The sequence below is a fragment of the Drosophila bipectinata genome, chromosome 3L (genome assembly GCF_030179905.1).
Source record: "Drosophila bipectinata strain 14024-0381.07 chromosome 3L, DbipHiC1v2, whole genome shotgun sequence".
Classification (NCBI taxonomy): domain Eukaryota; kingdom Metazoa; phylum Arthropoda; class Insecta; order Diptera; family Drosophilidae; genus Drosophila; species Drosophila bipectinata.
Window position 1 is genome coordinate 23157079 of NC_091738.1, and position 13459 is coordinate 23170537.

Here is a 13459-nt window from a genome sequence, read left to right on the forward strand (position 1 = left end):
AAATTATAATATAATAAATATAAATATAATTATAATTATAAAATTATAATATAATTTATCATAATTATATGATAATTCTGGTACATGGTAACTATAGAATATAGGCGACCTACAGGTATCTTGGCCGTTCTGACATATGTACATACATACATTTGTATATACTACGTGCAAAGAAATTAAGGATGTGTGCAAAGTTTAAAGTTGATGGTTTTCAAACTGTAAGCCTATTTTTCGTGAAAACAAATAGTCAGACTGACATGGTTATCAAGATATGATCCTATTTTAGAAGAAACAAGGGAGTACTAAGTTACTTACATACATTTACATACATACATATGTATGTACGTACATAAAATGTTTATTTAGCATTCTAAAAACACCATAGTTTTAGCATTTCCGATCAATCGGAAGCTATAGGATATATCGGACGATATCGGCCGTTCCAACTTACATACATATGTACAATGTATATACTGCTTGCAAAGGAAAGAAGGGTGTGTGCAAAGTGTCATATTCGATAGTCCATAGCTTTAAAACTGAGACTAGTTTGCTTAGAAACAGAGAGGTAGACGGACAGATGGACATCCTCATATCAACTCAGGAGGTGATCCGGAGGTTTCATTAACATTTTTAATATTTCATTTCATTGACTTATACGTTGATACTTATGCAACTTATATATACATATGTATGTATATTTGTACATGTATGTTTGCATAAATACTTTAATAGTACAAATTTAAAAGGATCCGTAAAAAACTTTAGAGATACCTGCATGTTTGTCTGTATATATGTACATAAATCATATTTTAAAAAATGTTCAAGACTAAGGAGGAATGTCACATAAATCAATGGTTGACTTTAAAAATTGCACAAATTCCATTTAACCCTTTTATATTAAATGGATCATGGGCATCAGATGCCTTGTAAGAACAATGTATAAAAATCCATATAAAACCATATTAATGTTCAATAAAAAATTAATATCAATAAAATAAAACGTGCACAAATAAAAAAATGTATGTATGTATGTACAATATGTACAAAAAATAAACACTTAGTTTGATATTTGCCTACTAAAACCTCGACAACAGATTTTATTAACGCACATTAGCTTGTTTTGATCTTGTCGTTTGAGTTTGTCTTGTGTGTGTTTTGCTGCTTTTTGCATTGCTCGGCTGCTTCTCGCTTTTACTTTCAGTGGTTTCACTCTCGAAACAAAAGGGTAGACTTTTCCGTTGGAGTAAGCGGGACAACACAGCGACGCAAAAAAAAGAATGGTTTCAACTAGGCCTGGATCGGCGTCGTCGTCTGGGCCGGACTCATTGCTATCGGCTCATTGGGGCTGGAACGCCGACGCCGACGCAGATAACGGGAACACGCGTTTGGGGAGAATGTGAGAGACCGAGGAGAAGAGAGCTGAGTGCTGAGAAATGGTTCTCATGCGCGTGATTTTTTGGCTCAAAAATACGGGCTTGCTGCCAGACGCTCAGCCAATTTTGTCGACGAAGCCGACTCAGCCGTTCTGTTTGTCGGTGGTTGTTATTTTTTTGGTTTGGTTTTCAGTTGCTGTTTAAACTTGGTCGTGAGAGGGTAGTTGCCCCTTAGAGCCCTGCGCGATCGCGTTCGCGATTAAAATAGAATCGGTAAAATAAATCAGTGCTGTGTAAAGAAAGACCGAAACGCTGGCCAGTTTAAATCTGAAAATCCTCCAACATATCCTGATGGCCCCCGTGAGTGCCGCAGTGACGGGATCCTCTACAGCCACCCACTCTCTTCAAGATATGACAGCCGCTGCCGCGGCCATTGCCCTGGACATGAAACCCAAAGGGGAGCCTTTGGGAGCGTCCTCCACCGCCACAGAGCCATCACAAAAGATTAAAAAATGTGCGTAAAACCGATCAAGGGCCTACGCCCAACTGCTAATTTTTAACTTTCATCCCCTTTTATGTGCGTCTTCTGACAGTGGTGCGACGCAATGCATCCGATAAACTGAAACTCATCCAGATGGTCCACGATAATCCCATTCTATGGGACTCTCGTCTCCCGAACTTCAAGGGCGCCGAGAAAGAAAAGAACCGAGCCTGGGAACACATTGGGCGAGAGTTCAACGCACCGGGGAGACGAGTGGCTCGCGCCTTCAAATCTTTACGAGAGTCCTATCGCCGGGAACTTGCCCACGTCAAGCTGATGGGAAACGGATTTAAGCCAAAATGGAGTCTTTATGAGGCCATGGACTTTCTAAGAGACGTGATTCGGGAAAGAAAGTGAGTATAATTATCATGAAAATAATTTTTGTTGTCCGCTTGCAATCCGTGTTTTATTGGCAAAATTAAATCATATGTACAATTACAAAAAAAATGCACAATATCTTTAAATATGATAAAATAAATATGTTTGACTTTATTTTTAATTATAATTCTTTATTGTTTAGTAGAAAAAATATATATTGAGAAAGTTTACGAAAAAAGAAACAAATTAATACTGCTGGAAAAGACTGTTACGGTATTAGCAGTATAGAGTTTCATCAGGAAAGGTTTTTCTTATCATAATTAGATACCCCCCCTCCTATACCATATACCATAATATAAAAAATAAAACTCGTTCTCGTTACTGAAATCACACATAACCTTTATAATTTATTTATCGGTAGCGTCATAGGTCAAAGTACATAGCTTTCCTCGATAATGAGATTTTGCCAAGTTATGATTTTCTTTTTGTAAGATACGAAGTCACGAAGAACTGGAGCTATGAATAATCTGTTTGACTGACTCATGCTTGTGAATTTTTGCGATCCTCTTTTTTAGAATATGATTATATTTACATATATATATATACATATATATAAATGGGGTTACACTTATTTAGTATTTATTTTACTCCTTTTTTTTACTTTCTGTGTGGGATAGTTATATATTATAATTTTATTTAAAATATAAGACAAAAAAAAAACAATCGGAAAACCTTATTTTGTATATTTTTTAACGCCATAAAAAAGGAATCTCTGACTATCAAGCCGACCAACTTCCGACCAACTGGGTAAATTGAAATCAAACAATCGAAAAGAATGTTACACATTGTAAGATATTAAAAAAAAATAAAAGCTACCCTCGGGCGGAGCCGAAGGTAATATTCCACTGCAGTTTAAAGTAAATAAGTTTGAAGACGATAGCTCTACAATGGAGGGAATAGTTCTCGTAGAAACAGACAGACGGACATGCTAATATCGGTTCAGGACGTGATCCAAAATATTTATAATTTATAGGGTCGGAAAAAATACGGATTATAATCAGGCTAATCAATCAGGATCAGAAAGGAGTTATACTCATTTTAATAAAATAAGAGTAATGATAAAACAGAACATAAGCTTTAGGTCTAAATATATGTCCTTGCTCAGATGCTGTAAAATGATTACGGTTATAAATTTAGGGTCGGGAAATTAATACATTGTGTTTGCCTCAATTCGCCTCTCTTACTATTCAGTTTCAAGAGCAAGTCATGAATATCCATCTGCAAAGACCATCTGCCTCGCGAAAAACCTAAAATTTTCGAGACTGTCTAGCTGAGGAGCATCTCCAGAGGCGAATTTCGAAATGATTGTGTGGAAAAATACGATCCGAACAAAGGAATGACCTGGCCAGACCCGCAAACGGTCTGAGTCGAGAGTCTACCCCCGACCATTGGTCTGGCTCATATGGAGCCGTACTCGAGCTCACTGAGCGTGAGAGTGTAGTTCTTTATGTACATATTTATACGAAATAAGGCCATTTCCTTTCAATTGACTGTACCCACATGGAAAGCAAGCATTCGATGGCCCCGACTCATGGCAGCGCACACACACATGCTATGTGGTGTGTATATATTTAAATTTATATTATTTTGAGCTGATAACAGACAACGCAGAACCGAACGCAACGGGCCAGGCTGGTCCGAACAGAGCTTGAGCCACAATCGCCGCTATAGCCGTATATGTAGTTACATATATATTATTAAAGAACGCTTCAGTAAAATATTTCTGTATGTACATATGTACATACATACATATGTTTGAGTCTAGAAAAGAGAAGCTGCAGATGTCGGCCAACAAATGTGCGGTTTATGATGGCAGACCAGCGAAAGAGCGAGAAATTAATAGGCGCAATTCAAAAATGACTATCAGCAAGAAAAAAAACAGATTACGAGTCGACCAAGTTTAGAAAAGAATCGCAGCGGACTTGGTTGGTGACGAGAGGGAAATGTCACTGAGAGCGCCAGTACCTACATATACATATGTATGGGTTGGAACTTGAACATAATTCGGCTCAGCTACACCCAGGGTGAAAAATATGACTGCACATCGCTCTCGTCTCTGTTCAGCCAGCCAAGGGGTTGTTGATTCTCCATTGCCATCCCTTGCCGCACTCTTCTTTGCCAAAGTATGTACTCTCCTAACCAGCAGCGCATGGTTGGGAAAGACCCGACGATCTTCGACTGTGCCCCGTTTATGATTTAATAAGCAAATAAACTGCGAAATTGATTAAATTGTTTAGGGACCTTTTTTCGCGACCTGTAACTTTAAGCCACACCCAAAAATTATACATATATGTAAATTGCTTGATAACAAAAATGTGCATACAAAAATGTACATACATACATACCTAAATAGTGGCAAAAAAATAAAAGGCAATAAATCTACAAGTACATAAGTATGTATTTTATACAAAGGTTAATAATAATAACATTGTGAATGTTATTAATAATTCCACATTACAATGACTATTTTGACAAAAAAAACTGATATCAAAAGTATTATGTAATAACAAGAAAAGAAAGCAGGCGGAGCCGAAGTTGATATACCCTTGCAGTTAAAATTGTATATATGTATATCGAAAATATCGGTTATAGTTGGCCGATCCTTATAAGAATATCATAATAAAACCAATTTATAAAACTAGGAAAAATAAAAAAACAAAAAAAGGAAAGCTATCTTCGGAGGAAGCCGAAGTAGATATACCCTTGCAGTTAAAACCGGATATATATCGCAATAATCGGATATAGTTGGCCGATCTTTGTGAGAATATGTATTAAACGCTTTAAAACTCAGAGACTAGTTTGCGTAAAAAAAGGCAGACACACGTTTATTATTATTATTATTATTATTATTATTATTTTTATTATTATTATTATTATTATTATTATTATTATTATTATTATTAGTATTATTATTATTATTATTATTATTATTATTATTATTATTATTATTATTATTATTATTATTATTATTATTATTATTATTATTATTATTATTATTATTATTATTATTATTATTATTATTTTTATTATTATTATTGTTATTAACAATGATCTGTTATTTAAGATTATTAGAATTATAAATAAGATCAATTAATCTAAAAGAGATTCCATCATTTTGAATTTAATTAAATCTTGGGATAGTTCAGGGGATAATCTGTGGAAAAATGACTTTTGATTTTTACAAATAACACGAAACGGATCTTGTTCGGATTGAAAGGGTTCTACAAATTGGTAACCAAAGTGGTTGGAAGGACCTAGTTACCCTATTAGGCACTGAAAAAATTACTTCTTCCAGAGGTAATTTTGAGTCAACCTGTCCAGCATATGAAGTACCATTACCACAGCACAAGTACGGCGGTCTTGCAGTGGAGGTAGGCTTAATAGTTTTAGCCGGGAACGGCAATCTTAGTTAAAATTTTTTAATGCAAATAACAGAAACTGCTTTAAGATAGATTCAATACTCCTTTGATGAACAAAGTATTCGAAACGCACGAACAGTATTCCATGATAGGACGATATCTATATATACAAGCTCTTTCTCTTATAGTACACCGTTCATACGGGCAGAAGGACGGACGGACGAACAGACGGACATCGCTATATCGACTAAGCTGTTGACATATATTCACACGACTATCAAATACTCTTGTATATTTTACTCTTAAAGTACCGGGTATAAAAAAGTACATATAGTTTTTTTTATACACATGAATTTACAAGGAAGGAAATTGTATTGGTTCAAGTAGTTTGGAATCAAAAAATTTTCCAAAAACATATTGAACTGACTTTGAACTGACAATGTGATTTCCGTGTTGGAAATTTTGTCACAAACTTGATCTGCGTGGATACCATAGAAGTCTAAGTTCCAAATTTAATAGTTTGAATTGAATTGGTACGTAAATGTCTATATCTCCGTTAAAAATCTGATGATTTGTTTAAAGTTATTTTCCGTATAGAAATTAACTAAAAATAAATAGTTTGTACTGGCGCTATACTTTCCTACTTAATTGCCTTAGTTGTTTTTCCCCAAAAATCTTTTTTTACTGAAAATCCAAGAAGAGGGAAGAGATTCATACCTAGTATAATATAGTCAATCAATCCGTCCGTTCTTTATATTAAGTTCTGTAAAATCGTATTTTTAAATTACCTATCGGACCGGGATGGATAAGGTGTCAATCAACGCGTATTAAAGAATACAATATGAATTTAGAAAATTATTGTAGCCTGGTCCAATGTACCTCTAAGCCCCCATACATGATCATACTAAAACAATACCATTCATTTGGTACATAATTCATTCAGATCATACGCAAACAGAAAATTTTTAATTTTTCGGGAATATACATATATACATACATAAATGTACCCTATGCAATTAGTCTAGACTCTAGAGCATCTTCCTTAAATTCGTCTAAGTTGGTATCTCATGCAATGCAGGGATATTTATAACGGGTGGCATGTAAATACTTATGTAACTTGTAATATAATATAACCAACTAATTTAATTTAACTTTTTTGTAAATTTCAGGGGCGCTTCGCATGCAACTGATCTCAGTTCAAGCTCTTTTGGGCATTTTAACAACAATAATAATAACAACAACCATAGTATTCTTGGAGAATCTGGAAAAAGTATGGTTTTAAAGCTTTCATCTTCATATACGGAATCAGCCGCAGTGCTGAATCTTTCAAAATGTTCTACCCTTAACGTAAGTGGCGAGGACTACTACAGCGATTACTACGTAAAGCCAGAGCTGGACCTCTCGGCGGGTGCCTTAGCCGGTAGCAGTAGCAGTGGAAGTAGCATTGGCTGTGGAAACGGAGCCCCTTCAAATAATCCAGTGCCGGCTCATCAGCACCAAGTCAATAACGACAGTCGAGTGAGCTCCACGCGAAATGAGCACCACCATTTACAGCAAAACTATGATGATTTTGACGCAAGTTCTCTAAGGAGCGGGGATGAAGAGGGAGAAAACGCATCAGATGGGGTGGAGGAACTGGAAGCCATAGATGCTGACTTCCCTTATCCACTTATTCTTGACTCTAACTCACCAGTAAGCACTAATGCCGGTGATTTGGTTTCGTCCCGAAAGCGCTGCCGCAACGGTGATCAGGAGGACGGTGATTGCGACGACAATGGAATCATCGATGGCGACGATTATGAAGAACAGATGCTGCAACAACACCGCCACCTACGGCAGCAGCAGAGCGCTGTTTCAGCCCCTGGGGGGTTGGATCTTCCGCCGCCGCAAACTGTACGTGAGGTCCTCAATTCCAAATTTTGTGGATTTATTTCGGCAAAACTTAACAGCATGGAAGATTCCGAGGCAGATAATCTTATGAATCGCATTCTTCTGTTGCTTGTGCAAATGCAGCAATGCGATGTGTCTACTAAATAGTTGGAGTAGTGCAGAAAAGCATAAAATACTTTTAATAGCCAAGACATGCTTATTGTGGAATGGTGCAGCTGCTTAAAGCAAACAGACGGAGTCAATTTGATTGCGGCTTTCTTGCCATATTTTGAGAAAAAAATTAACAATTGTAGATTTACTTGCCAATGCCAAATCTGTGCCATACCAAAAAGAACAAGAAGTAATTGAAGGGATTAACAGGTTATTACAGAATTTTCATTTATCTTCTCTCCCTTATAGTTAAGTACTCATTAGAATAGTTACAAATTAAGCAAAAGAAAGTAAACCAACTTTCTATGTTAAATATGTTATAGGTCGAAAGCCTTCTTCACATGGAACCCATTCATCTTCTTTGAATATTAAATCGATATTATTGATAATATTATTTCTATTTAACGAATTTCTATTTGCGCCCAATTTGAAACACGGGCTACAAGTTATAATCATTAAGAACATAACAAAATTACTATTTTGAGTAAGGTTTATTTTTATTTTCTTATATTCACATATGTACGACATTTAATAAATTACATCACTTTGAAATCAAACATATTTATCAAACATCAAACAAATCCATATGGATAAACCTCTAAAGTTTAGAAGCAACTCTGCAACAAATTGTTTATATTCTTTTTCAGAACTTGCCGTTCCAACTTATTAACATTTAAGGATGTTATCTTTTTCATATCAATCGCTATTAGAAACCGAAACGTGGCTCTATGTCCGGACTTGCCACATTTCAACTGCAGTTGTATTCGACCCATATGTACAAAATTAAGATTACCGTTCTTATTTTAAATCGAATGCTGAAGGCATTTTTCCGCCAGATGTATTTTTATACCCTTTCAAACGAATATTACAGTGGCCCTTCCCCCCCTTAATTTGCACAATTCTGTTGAAAATTTAACAAGAAAGCAAAGCTAACTTCGGGCGGAGCTGAAGTTGATATACCCTTGCAGTTAAAACCGGATATATATCGCCAACATCGGATAGAGTTGGCCGATCCTTATGATTACATCATAATAAAACCAATTAATTACAATAAAAAATCTAAAAAAAAGTTCCAAGCTTTTATCTTCAAAAATACGAAAGTTGATATTTCTACCAAATACCATTTCCGATCGTTCAGTTACATGGCAGCTATAGCATATAGTCGGCCGATCCTAATGAAATTTCGTAGGTCGGATTAACTGGCCAAAAATATAATCTGTACCAAGTTCCAGCTTTCTATCTTCAAAAACACGAAAGTTGGGTCATTTCTGATCGTTCAGTTATATGTTATATGGCAGCTATAAGATATAGTCGGCCGATCCTTATGAAATTTGGCATGTCGTAATGTGTTGCCAAAAATAGCTCTCATGTCAAATTTGAAATCTCTAACTCTAAAAACACCAAAGTTATACCATTTCCGATCAATCAGTTATATGGCAGCTATAGGATATAGTCGGCCGATCCCGGCCGTTCCGACTTATATACTGCGTGCAAAGGAAAGAAGGGTGTGTGCAAAGTTTCAAGACGATAGCTTTAAAACTGAGAGACTAGTTTGCGTAGAAACAGACAGACGGACAGACGGACAGACGGTCAGACGGACAGACGGACAGACGGACAGACGGACATGCTCATATCAACTCAGGAGGTGATCCTGATCAAGAATATATATACTTTATAGGGTCGGAGATGTCTCCTTCACTGCGTTGCACACTTTTGGACAAAATTATAATACCCTCTGCAAGGGTATAAAAAGTTTTAAATATTTATAAAAAAAAAAAGTGCTACCCTAGTAAATGACAACTCTTTCTGGCATTAAATATTGCAAGTGAACCAAAAGACGTTTTTCAACGCCGTTTTTTGTATTATAATTTATTTTATTAAATATATTTAAATATAAAATGTATATACATTTTTTTGTTGCACACAATATTGCAATACATTCGGTTCCGACTTATGTATATACTGCGTGCAAAGGAATGAAGGGTGTGTGCAAAGTTTCAAGTCGATAGCTCTGAAACTAAAACTCAGAGACTAGTTCGCGTAGAAACCGACAGACGGACAAAAGGACATGCTTATATCAACTCAGGAGATGATTCTTATTCTTATCTTATAGGAGATGTCTCCTTCACTGCGTTGCACACTTTTGACCAAAATTATAATACCGTCTGCAATGTTATTAAAATCCAGCAAAAAAGGCTTTTATAAAATTACAAAATGTTAGTATGGGCAATTTTGAACGTCTAATGAAATTTAACACACTATAAAAACCTTCTAGAAGAATATTAATAACTTTTTTTTAAACTTATCGATTCCATTTCAAAATATTTAATAAGTAAAAGCACTTCAAAACAAGAAAGGAAAGCTAACTTCGGTCGAAGCCGAAGTTGATATACCCTTGCAGTTAAAACCAGATATATATCGCAAACATCGGATATAGTTGGCCGATCCTAATGAAATTTGGTAGGTTAAATGAACTGAGCAAAACTAGAATCTGTACCAAGTTCCAGCTTTCTATCTTCAAAAACACAAAAGTTGGGTCAATTCCGATCCTTCAGTTATATGGCAGCTTTAGGATATAGTCGGCTGATCCTTATGAAACTTGGTGGGTTGGATCAACTGACCAAAAATAGAATATGTATTAAATTCCAGCTTTCTATTTTAAAAAACACGAAAGTTGGGTCATTTTCGATCGTTCAGTTATATGGCAGCTATAGGATATAGTCGGCTGATCCTTATGAAATTTGGCACGTCGTAATGTTTTGCCAAAGATAGCTTTCATGTAAAGTTATACCATTTCCGATGAATCAGTTATATGGCTATAGGATATAGTCGGCTGATCCTTATGAAATTTGGCACGTCGTAATGTTTTGCCAAAGATAGCTTTCACCAAAGTTATACCATTTCCGATGAATCAGTTATATGGCAGCTATAGGATATAGTCGGCCGATCCCGGCCGTTCCGACTTATATACTGCGTGCAAAGGAAAGAAGGGTGTGTGCAAAGTTTTAAAACGATAGCTTTAAAACTGAGAGACTAGTTCGCGTAGAAACAGACAGACAGACGGACAGACGGACATGCTCATATCAACTCAGGAGGTGATCCTGATCAAGAATATATATACTTTATAGGGTCGGAGATGTCTCCGTCACTGCGTTGCACACTTTTGACCAAAATTATAATACCCTATTATAATAATAAAAAACGAAAAGTTGTTTGCAATTGTGGCAGTGATCCCTTGTCTTCCTGTCTGTACCATATGTCTCTCTGTTTCTATGAAAAATAGTTTTTCAGTTCTAAAGTTAACAACTTCCAACTTTACACAATTTTTTCACACATATTGTAAATGTTTGTAACATAGAGAAGGAATCAGCTCCGAACCCATAAAGTATATACATATTCTAGATCAGCACCAACAGCCTAGTTGATATAGCCGTGTCCGTCTGTCCATATGAACGCGTGGATCTCAGATATAGAAACGAAGAATATTTGCACGAAGAATTCTATGATAGGAGCGCATGTCATTTTATTTTAAAAATTTTTGCACCGCCCCCACAAATTAAATGTTTTTAAAGCACCTGTACACGAAGGTTTTTTGAAAAAGTTTTGATGCCAAACTATTCACACTATGGAGGAGATATGGACGTTTATATACCAATGTCTTACTTACTTGTTGCAGTGCCAGTTCATGAAAGTTTTTTTGGAATATTTTGATGAACAACTTTTTCAATAGCTAATCTACACATTAAAATTAGAAAAATTTTAAAATTAGATTTTTCAGAAAAATCGGATCCTTTTTAAACAAGTTATAGATTTTGTCTGCTTTCCTACTTTTTCGTGTGAACTGTTACATACATTCATACAGAGAAGAATGAGAGAGAGTTACATCCAGAGAAGAAATCAGCATCAATAACCGATTTAATGTCCGTCTTTCCGTACGAACGCGTGGATCTCAGAGACCATAAGCGATAGAACTATAGTATTTGGCATGGAGACTCCTACAATGCACTATAAGAAATTTGACCACTTTTTCTGGCCAAAAAACATTTTTTCGCGTAAAAAATCGCGTAAAAATGGTAACCGCTAACTAAAGTACTAATGACTAGATTTGCAATAATTGATACACATATGTAATCGGATTGATATTCGCCTTTCTAAATCCTCATTTATATTCAAAGAATATGAAAAATATGTAAAACAAACTATGCGATTACTAATAAGGGCGAATTTCTTATGAGCTTATTTGTATTTACGAATGTCGCGTTCGACAGTGAAAAAGAATATTTGTTATCAGTGCACCCAAGGTTTTTGTCAAAGGAGCACCAAATATATCGTGCCCAAACGTAGATTTTACATTAGGTCGAGTATAGTATAAAACCATGTTTGAAATTTTTCAAACACCCTCAAAATCTTGATTTATTTGGAAAAAACGGTTTTTCGGGACTTTTTTGCTCTTAAAAATTCCTAAACGCGTAATTTTAAACCGATTTTAAATTTTTTTTCGTTTCTCAATAGTTAAATGTTGGAGCTTTTGAAAAAAAAAGATCTTTAATTTATTTCAACAAAAAGTATACAATTTTAACGCAAGAAACTGACATTTTTGAATTTTTGGAGTGTTTTTCGGACTTTGACGCCATTATTTCGGTACAACTTCCAAGAAATGGTATCATTTTTGACACATATCAATATTGTCTCGTTAATTCTGAATAAAACGAGACCAACTTCATTAGGAAATTATGAAAATTGTTGAAATGTTTTTTTCTGTAATCTATGGTACAACAGCTAATTAAAAAGGAGCCAAATCGGAAAATTTTTGAAGTGGTATACCCTTTTTAGTCTCCTTCCCTTCTGAATCGGTAGTATGGGGATAAGAATGTTGTTTTTTTGCCCACGCGAAAAAGTATGGAACAAAAATTTATTGCTAAGCTTGCATACCGTTAAAGCTTAAAGCCTAGTACTGAGTTGACGAAAATCCGCTGTCGAAAATCCGCTAGCGAAATCGCACTTTATTCAGCTACCGAGCTAGTGTGACAAAAAAAATTAAGAAAAAGGGTAATACTGAACAGCTGTTCAAAGCAAAAATGACTTCGAATCAATTGGATGTTGGTGTTTTGTTTATGTATTTCGCCGCTAAGGAGCTGATTAAGAAATAGAAAACTGGGTCAAAATCAATCACAAATCATTTCAATGCAATTTTATGGCATTAAAATGCCCCTTGTGGGTCAAATCCCATATTATGGGCTTCGCCTTGACCGCACTAATTAATTTCAATTTATCCTCGCGAGCCGAAAATTTTTCAGTCCGACAATTTTTTTCTTTCAAATTTTCGTTCCATGTTTTAGCTATCAAAATAAATCAAATGAATTATTTCAACACCCCAAAATCAGCTGTTTATTTTTTTTGATCCGGCAACGCCATTCAATTCGATAGCTAAAATTTTCGTCAACAGAGTACCCAAACAATCTAGGAGACGAAAATTTCTTCTTCTTCCTTTTTTTACACCGTTTTTTTATATGGAGTTTGACAGCTGTCACATTTTCGACAGCGAAATTGCACTTTATTCAGCTATCGAGCTAGTGTGACCAAAAAAATTAAGAAAAAGGGTAATACTGAACAGCTGTTGTTTGTAAACAAAAAACCAATAAGGAAAAATGAATTCAAATCAATTGGATGTTGGTGTTTTGTTTATGTATTTCGCCGCTAAGTAGCTGATAAGGAAATAGAAAACTGGGTCAAAATCAAAATCAAAATCAATCACAAATCATTTCAAT

The 13459-nt window shown here is 35.3% G+C and overlaps 1 protein-coding gene across 1 annotated transcript; it reads left to right on the plus strand.

The window, feature by feature from the left end:
- The first annotated feature begins 1333 nt into the window (after positions 1–1333).
- Positions 1334–8248, plus strand: Mes2 (Mesoderm-expressed 2). Its single transcript, XM_017237778.3, has 3 exons — positions 1334–1887; positions 1967–2267; positions 6821–8248. The coding sequence occupies exons 1-3, from the start codon at positions 1725–1727 to the stop codon at positions 7686–7688; spliced, it is 1332 nt and encodes a 443-aa protein (XP_017093267.2). The 5' UTR covers positions 1334–1724; the 3' UTR covers positions 7689–8248.
- Positions 8249–13459: the final 5211 nt, after the last annotated feature.